This window comes from Hyla sarda, chromosome 7 (genome assembly GCF_029499605.1).
Source record: "Hyla sarda isolate aHylSar1 chromosome 7, aHylSar1.hap1, whole genome shotgun sequence".
In the NCBI taxonomy this organism is placed as follows: Eukaryota; Metazoa; Chordata; class Amphibia; order Anura; family Hylidae; genus Hyla; species Hyla sarda.
Genome location: NC_079195.1, coordinates 33994938 through 34004023, shown reverse-complemented (window position 1 = coordinate 34004023; position 9086 = coordinate 33994938). Strand labels below are relative to the sequence as shown.

The following is a 9086-nucleotide window of genomic DNA, read 5'->3' as shown; positions in this document are numbered from 1 at the left end:
CACATTGGGGGGGGGGGGGGGGACATCCAGCTGTTGCAAAACTACAACTCCCAGCACATGCGCTGACAGACTGTACATGCTGAGAGTTTTAGTTTTGCAACAGCTGTAGGCACACTGGTTATGTATCACTGAGTTTGTGACCTTACTCAGTGTTTCACAACCAGTGTGCTTCCAGCTGTTGCAAAACTCCAACTCCCAGCATATACGGTGCATGCTGGGAGTTGTAGTTTGCAACAGCTGGAGGCACACCGGTCGTGAAACACTGAGTTAGGTAAAAAAAACTCTGAGTTTCACAACTAGTGTGCCTTCAGCTGTTGCAAAACTACAACTCTCAGCAGTCACCGACAGCCAATGGGCATGCTGGGAGTTGTAGTTATGCAACCAGCAGATGCACCACTACAACTCCCAGCATGCACTTTAGCTGTTTGTGCAAGCTGGGAGTTGTAGTTATACAACAGCTGAAGGTACACTTTTCCATAGAAAAAATGTGCCTCCAGCTGTTGCAAAACTATAAGTCCCAGCATGCCCATAAGGGAATGCTGGGAGTTGTGGTGGTCTGCATCCTGCTGTTGCATAACTACAGCTCCCAGCATGCCCTTTTTGCAAGGACGCCGTGGATTGGGGTCCCCAGCACCCGGGGTCTTCTTCCAGAATAGGGGCGGAGCGGGTTGCGGGAGTGACACCCGCAGCAGGTGCCCTGATTGGTCGGCCGGTAAAACGGCCGACGAATCAGGGCGATCGTGAGGTGGCACCAGTGCCACCTCACCCCTGCAGGCTATGGCTGTTCGGGCCGTCAGAGACGGCCCCGATCAGCCAGTAAATTCGGGTCACCAGGTCACTGGAGACCCGATTGACCCGGAATCGCCGCAGATCGCTGGACTGAATTGTCCAGCGATCTGCGGCCATCGCCGACATGGGGGGGCACAATGACCCCCCTGGGCGATATGCCGGGATGCCTGCTGAATGATTTCAGCAGGCATCCGGCTCCAGTCCCCAACCGGCTAGCGGTGGGGAACGGAATTCCCATGGGCGTATGGATACGCCCTGCGTCCTGAAGAGGTTTAGGAGGTGGATGCAAACAGATACCTCGACTTTAACAGTTGCCATCTTAAATAATGGAAGAAGAACATTCCATTCGGTCAAATGAAAAGAATCCGAAGGAATTGTTCTTCCACACAAAAATACCTACAACAACTAGAGAACCTGGAGGATCGTTTTAAACAAAAAGGGTATCCCAAACCCCTTATACAAGGAGCACGCCAGAGAGTAGACGAATTAGAACAAAGTGCTTGCTTGAAAAATAATAAACAAGGTAATGCAGAGGGGGGTTATAATGATGAATTTGATTTTGTTTTTCTACCTAGGTATTACACTTCACACACCAATATTTTCTTTTTAATTTTTTTAAATTTTTTTTGTATAGGTAATATCACCAGCTCATATTATTGTGTCATGATTACTGGCACCATATATAGTCCCCCAGTTATTCTTCTTTAGATGTTTTCCGTGTCCTGTGCAGTATTTCTCCCAGAAGTCCACTTGATGGCCCCCGTGGTGGTCTACACCCCGAAGTCATCAATTTTTACTCTAAGAGAGAGTGTGCAGCTGTTTCTGGAGACGGTCAACAATAACCTCTGCATGGTGGAATAATAGGTCACGATGTTTATCAGGATCAGTAGAAGCATCACCCACTCGATGATTATGATGGGGATTTCACGGATCTCGTCCCAGTCTTCATCATTATGGAATAATTCCTTTAATGTTTCATATCCAAAATAGAAAACTACACAGACAAAAGTCAGGCCACAGCAGGTGCATCTACTATGGTGGATGACTTTTTTCGCTCCTGGTAATTTATACATCTGGATGGACTGCCCAAAGTAGTATAAGGCTTCACATGTAATGGAAATTATCATGCTGACAAAGTGTATCCTGGGATATTCTTCGGGGTACAATACATGCATGATAGCTGTGGCAAAACAGGAGGCCCACACTATGGCGAGCAGGATCCTCTGGATCAGGACCTGATGACCAATGAACTCTTCAGTATGCATAACCATATACTTATAAATAAGAAAGGTTAGTACCAAAGTGCCAATGGACATCCCTATGAATCCAATTCTGAATAATATGCTTTCAGGAAAGAAATTTCCCACGTCGCTGTGAAGGAAAAGAAACCAATGTTATTATGGATATTTCCTCACTCCCAACCCATGAAATAAGAATCATGTGCTTGGTTATCTTACCTGATGCTCATCAGTGACGAGGCGGCATGGCCGAGGACGACCGTCATGATGTAGCTGGTGGCAAGCCAGGCCACACACCAAAACGCCAACAGGAGGGGGACGAACCCCAAACCTTTTAGCTCCATTTCAGACAAGTAGAAGAAGAAGACGCTAATCTCACTAAACTCACTGGAACAATCTACAGACTGAAGGCTCAGGCGGCTGTCAGTGGAATGTCATGACTCCAGCTGTCTATGACATCACATGTGACATGTCAGAATGACTGCTTGTTTATTGGAGCTGCCATGATTTAGTATCTGCTATAGACAGAACCTGATGTTTTTACTATGGACCTTACAGACCCCAGAACCCAATTAGTGCAGGGGCTCCATTTTGATCATCTCATATTTCACATTATTTGAGTTCCAGGGCTCAGATACATTTGCACCCTCTATAGCAGTGGTCTTCAAGCTGTGAACCCCAAACCGCTGCAGAACGACAACTCCCAGCATGCCCAGACAGCAACTACGCATAAGGAAATAGTTTAATTAAACTTTTCTTATATATAGAATCCCTGAAATCTCCAATCTCTCCTTTTATTGGTTTATGATCTGTGTTACTTCCCCTCACACACTTATGGGCTATCTCTTCAAACGACTTTATTTGACCTAAAGCGTATAATTGATTTACATAAATAAGCCCCTTTTCATCCAAAAGAGTGAATCTTTAATTTTAAGGAATTCTTTAAGTGCTTTATTCGACCATAATGAAGTAAAGTCAAAACTCCATGTGATTTTAAAAAATTTTTAAGTTTCTCCCATACTTTATTATATAGATATGCATGGGTGTAGTGAGTATCCCAGCTTCCAAAATCTCAAAAATACCCATTAGGGTATGTTCACACTACAGTGTGTGAATGGAATCTCCGCTCGCTGAATTCAGTGAGCGAAGATTCAGACTGGCAGCCGGCGGCGGCGGTAGGACCGGGCGGCACTGAGCCGTCACCATTGACAGCTATGCAGTGCTCGCGGACTTCCGTGCAAAGAATGAACATGTTCTTTCTTTGCGCGGAACAATTTCAGCGGCACTGAAATTCCGCAGTGTGAACGGGTCTCGCGGAAACCCATTCACACTAATGTTAAGTTCACACCGTGGAATTCGGCTTGCGGAATTCCGCCCGTGGAATTCGGCTTGCGGAATTCCGCCCGTGGAATTCCACGGGAATTCCGTAGTTTGAACATACCCTTAGAGAGAAAAAATAGGACTACATTTTCCCTCCTTCTCATAATAGTCTGCAATTTTAGTGCTAAAAAGTACCTAAAAAAAAAGTGCCCAACCCCCATCGTGCTCAGCTAACGTTAAAGAAACATATTTCATTCTCGTGCTTTCCTGCCCCAAAGTAGTGAATTTAATAAAGAAATAAGAGCTTGGAACCATTTTTCTGATATCCATACAGTATAGAAACATAGAGTGTGTCGGCAGATAAGAACCAATTGGCCCATCTAGTCTGCCCAATAATCTGAATCCCAATAACAGTCCCTGGCCCTATCTTATATGAAGGATAGCCTTATACCTATCCCTATCTTATATGAAGGATAGCCTTATGCCTATCCCATGCATGTTTAAACTCCTTCACTGTATTTGCAGCGACTAGTGTTGTTCACGAATATTCGCAATTCGAATTTTAATGGCGAATATAGCAAATATAGCACTATATATTCATAATTACGAATATTCGCTTTTTTTTGTGCTTATGTGAAAATTTGTGCGCATATGTGTAAATTTGCGAATATTGAGCCCTCCCTTCATTAATGGTATAGAGAACTGTGACTAGTGCATCAACTCTGTGATTTTTTGACCATTAAAACCAATAGGCTAATTGTGGTCTATGGGGATCTCACTGCATGTAAGATAAGCAGGACCGTCTCGGCAGCACAGGGGGATGGGAGACCGTCACTGGTTCAAGTCCCAGGGTGGACACAGTGTTGTGGTTAAACTTTACTTTCCTGGAAAAGCTGTTGAGTTGCCCATAGCAACCAATCAAATTGCTTCCTTCATTTTTCAGAGGCTTTTTCAAAAATGAAAGAAGCGATCTGATTGGTTGCTATGGGCAACTCAGAAACTTTTCCTCTGGACAGGTTTTGATAAATCTCCCTCTATGGGGGAGATTCATCAAGACCAATGTATAGGAAGAGTTGTGCAGTTGCCCATAGCAACCAATCAGATTGCTTCTTTCATTTTTCACAATGCCTCTGCAAAATGAAAGAAGCGATCTGATTGGTTGCTATGGGCAACTCAGCAGATTTTCCTGGAAAAGTTTCTGAGTTGACCATAGCAACCAATCAGATTACTTCCTTCATTTTTCAGAGGCTTTTTCAAAAATGAAAGAAGCGATCTGATTGGTTGCTATGGGCAACTCAGCAGCTTTTCCCCATAGACCACAATGGGCCTACTGGTTTCAATGGGCAAAAAAATCACAGAGTTAATGCACTAGACACAGTTCTCTATACCATTAAAGGGGTACTCCGGTGAAAACCTTTTTTCTTTTAAATCAACTGGCTCCGGAAAGTTAAACAGATTTGTAAATTACTTCTATTAAAAAATCATAATCCTTCCTCTACTTATTAGCTGCTGAATACTACAGAGGAAATTATTTTCTTTTTGGAATGCTCTCTGATGACATCACGAGCACAGTTCTCTCTGCTGACGTTATAATAATAATAATAATAATAATAAGTCTTTATTTATTTATTGTTGTCCTTAGTGGGATTTGAACCCTCTCCAGCTCCACTATATCTTTCTTGTATATTGGTGCCCAGTACTGTACACAGTATTCTATGTGAGGTCTGACTAGTGATTTGTACAGCGGTAGAATTATTTCCTTGTCGTCGGCATCTATGCCCCTATTGATGTACCCCATGATTTTATTAGCCTTGGCAGCAGCTGCCCGACACTGGTCACTATAGCTAAGTTTACTGTTACCTAATACTCCTAAGTCCTTTTCCATGTCAGTCGTCCCAAGTGTTCTCCCATTTAATACATAATCCCAACTCGGATTTTTCTTCCCCATGTGCATTACCTTACATTTATTAGTGTTGAACCTCATCTGCCACTTCCCAGCCCAAACCTCCAACCTATCCAGATCCATTTGTAACAGTGCACTGTCCTCTATAGTGTTTACCGCTTTACAGAGTTTGGTGTCATCTGCAAAGATTGCTACTTTACTATTCAACCCCTCTGCAAGGTCATTCATGTATATATTAAATAGGACAGGACCCAAGACGGACCCCAGTGGTACCCCACTAGTAACAGTCACCCAATCAGAATAAGTACCATTAATAACTACCCTCTGTTTCCTATCATTGAGCCAGTTACTTACCCACTTGCACACATTCTCCCCCAGCCCAAACCTGCTCATTTTATGCACCAACCTTTTATGTGGAACCGTATCAAATGCTTTGGAAAAATCCAGATATACGACATCCAGCGATTGCCCCTGGTCCAGTCTGGTGCTCACCTCCTCATAAAAGCTGATCAGGTTAGTTTGACAGGATCAATCTCTCATAAATCCATGCTGATACAGGGTCATACATTTATTTTTATCAAGATATTCCAAAATAACATCTCTTAGGAAACTCTCAAACAATTTACATACAACCGAGGTTAAACTAACAGGTCTATAATTCCCGGGGTCACCTTTTGACCCCTTCTTAAATATTGGCACCACATTTGCCATGCGCCAGTCCTGGGGAACAGTCCCTGTCACTATAGAGTCCCTGAATATTAAAAATAGGGGTCTGTCTATTACATTACTTAATTCCTTTAGAACATGGGGGTGAATGCCATCTGGACCTGGTGATTTGTCTATTTTGATTTTTTGTAGGTGGCACTGTACTTCTTCCTGGGTTAGACAGGTGACCTGTACTGGGGAGTTTATCTTATCTCACTGTATTTCACATGGCATTTCATTTTCCTCAGTGAATACAGTGGAGAAGAATTTGTTTAGTATATTTGCTTTTTCCTGATCCCTGTTTATAATTTCTTCCTCATCATTTTTTAAAGGGCCAACACTTTCATTTTTATATAATTAACCCCTTAAGGACCAGGCCATTTCATACCTTAAGGACCGGAGCGTTTTTTGCAATTCTGACCACTGTCACTTTAAACATTAATAACTCTGGAATGCTTTTAGTTATCATTCTGATTCCGAGATTGTTTTTTCGTGACATATTCTACTTTAACTTAGTGGTAAAATTTTATGGTAACTTGCATCCTTTCTTGGTGAAAAATCCCAAAATTTGATGAAAAAAATGAAAATTTTGCATTTTTCTAACTTTGAAGCTCTCTGCTTGTAAGGAAAATGGATATTCAAAATATATTTTTTTTGGGTTCACATATACAATATGTCTAATTTATGTTTGCATCATAAAATTTATGAGTTTTTACTTTTGGAAGACACCATAGGGCTTCAAAGTTCAGCAGCAATTTTGAAATTTTTCACAAAATTTTCAAACTCACTATTTTTCAGGGACCAGTTCAGTTTTGAAGTAGATTTGAAGGGTCTTCATATTAGAAATACCCCATAAAAGACCCCATTATAAAAACTACACCCCCTAAAGTATTCAAAAAAACATTCAGTAAGTGTATTAACCCTTTAGGTGTTTCACAGGAATAGTAGCAAAGTGAAGGAGAAAATTCAAAATCTTAATTTTTTACACTCGCATGTTCTTGTAGACCCAATTTTTGAATTTTTGCAAGGGATAAAAAGGAGAAAATTTTTACTTGTATTTTAAACCCAATTTCTCTCGAGTAAGCACATACCTCATATGTCTATGTTAATTGTTCGACGGGCGCAGTAGAGGGCTCAGAAGGGAAGGAGCGACAAATGGTTTTTGGGGGGCATGCTGCATTTAGGAAGCCCCTATGGTGCCAGGACAGCAAAAAAAAAAACACATGGCATACCATTTTGGAAACTAGACCCCTCAGGGAACGTAACAAGGGGTAAAGTGAACCTTAATACCCTACAGGTGATTCACGACTTTTGCATATGTAAAAAAAATATATATTTTTTTGACCTAAAATGCTTGGTTTCCCAAAAATTTTACATTTTTAAAAAGGGTAATAGCAGAAAATACCCCCCAAAATTTGAAGCCCAATTTCTCCCGATACAGAAAACACCTCGCATGGGGGTGAAAAGTGCTCTGCTGGTGCACTACAGGTCTCAGAAGAGAAGGAGTCACATTTGGCTTTTTGAAAGCAAATTTTGCTCTGGGGGCATGCCGCATTTAGGAAGCCCCTATGGTGCCAGAACAGCAAAAAAAAAAACACATGGCATACCATTTTGGAAACTAGACCCCTCGGGGAACGTAACAAGGGGTAACGTGAACCTTAATGCCCTACAGGTGTTTCACGACTTTTGCATATGTAAAAAAAAAATTTTTTTTTACCTAAAATGCTTGTTTTCCCAAAATGTTTACATTTTTAAAAAGGGTAATAGCGGAAAATACCCCCCAAAATTTGAAGCCCAATTTCTCCCGATACAGAAAACACCTCGCATGGGGGTGAAAAGTGCTCTGCTGGTGCACTACAGGTCTCAGAAGAGAAGGAGTCACATTTGGCTTTTTGAAAGCAAATTTTGCTCTGGGGGCATGCCGCATTTAGGAAGCCCCTATGGTGTCAGAACAGCAAAAAAAAAACACATGGCATACCATTTTGGAAACTAGACCCCTCGGGGAACGTAACAAGGGGTAATGTGAACCTTAATACCCTACAGGTGTTTCACGACTTTTGCATATGTAAAAAAATATATATTTTTTTTAACCTAAAATGCTTGGTTTCCCAAAATTTTTACAATTTTAAAAAGGGTAATAGCAGAAAATACCCCCCAAAATTTGAAGCCCAATTTCTCCCGATTCATAAAACATCCCATATGGGTGTGAAAAGTGCTCTGCTGGCGCACTACAGGTCTCAGAAGAGAAGGAGTCACATTTGGCTTTTTGAAAGCGAATTTTGCTCTGGGGGCATGCCGCATTTAGGAAGCCCCTATGGTGCCAGGACAGCAAAAAAAAAACACATGGCATACCATTTTGGAAACTAGACCCCTTGGGGAACGTAACAAGGGGTAATTTGAACCTTAATACCCTACAGGTGTTTCACGACTTTTGCATATGTAAAAAAAATATATATTTTTTTTACCTAAAATGCTTGTTTTCCCAAAAATTTTACATTTTTTAAAAGGGTAATAGCAGAAAATACCCCCCAAAATTTGAAGCCCAATTTCTCCCGAGTATGGCGATACCCCATATGTGGCCCTAAACTGTTGCCTTGAAATACGACAGCAAGGCTCCAAAGTGAGAGCGCCATGCGCATTTGAGGCCTAAATTAGGGACTTGCATAGGGGTGGACATAGGGGTATTCTACGCCAGTGATTCCCAAACAGGGTGCCTCCAGCTGTTGTAAAACTCCCAGCATGCCTGGACAGTCAACGGCTATCTGGCAATACTGGGAGTAGTTGTTTTGCAACAGCTGGAGGCTCCGTTTTGGAAACAGTGGCGTACCAGACGTTTTTCATTTTTATTGGGGAGGGGGGTTGTATAGGGGTATGTGTATATGTAGTGTTTTTTACTTTTTATTTTATTTTGTGTTAGTGTAGTGTAGTGTTTTTAGGGTACAGTCACACGGGCGGGGGGTTCACAGTAGTTTCTCGCTGGCAGTTTGAGCTGCGGCAGAAATTTTGCCGCACCTCAAACTTGCAGCCGGATACTTACTGTAATCCTCCGCCCATGTGAGTGTACCCTGTGCATTCACATTGGGGGGGGGGGGGGAACATCCAGCTGTTGCAAAACTACAACTCCCAGCATG

The 9086-nt window shown here is 42.1% G+C and overlaps 1 protein-coding gene across 1 annotated transcript; it reads right to left on the bottom strand.

Moving 5' to 3' along the window:
- Window positions 1-1436: 1436 nt before the first annotated feature.
- LOC130281884 (uncharacterized) lies at window positions 1437-2407 on the bottom strand. The gene is made up of 2 exons (XM_056529618.1): window positions 2247-2407; window positions 1437-2160 (listed from the first exon to the last, which is right to left on the bottom strand). The coding sequence occupies exons 1-2, from the start codon at window positions 2369-2371 to the stop codon at window positions 1560-1562; spliced, it is 726 nt and encodes a 241-aa protein (XP_056385593.1). The 5' UTR covers window positions 2372-2407; the 3' UTR covers window positions 1437-1559.
- Between the last annotated feature and the right edge of the window lie 6679 nt (window positions 2408-9086).

Bases quoted from the DNA above. Each gene is read 5' to 3' on its own strand.
- LOC130281884 (XM_056529618.1), bottom strand. From the start codon at position 2,371: ATGGAGCTAAAAGGTTTGGGGTTCGTCCCCCTCCTGTTGGCGTTTTGG. The intron at 2,161-2,246 runs GTAAGATAACCA...TTTCCTTCACAG, and splicing joins TCGTCACTGATGAGCATCAG to CGACGTGGGAAATTTCTTTC.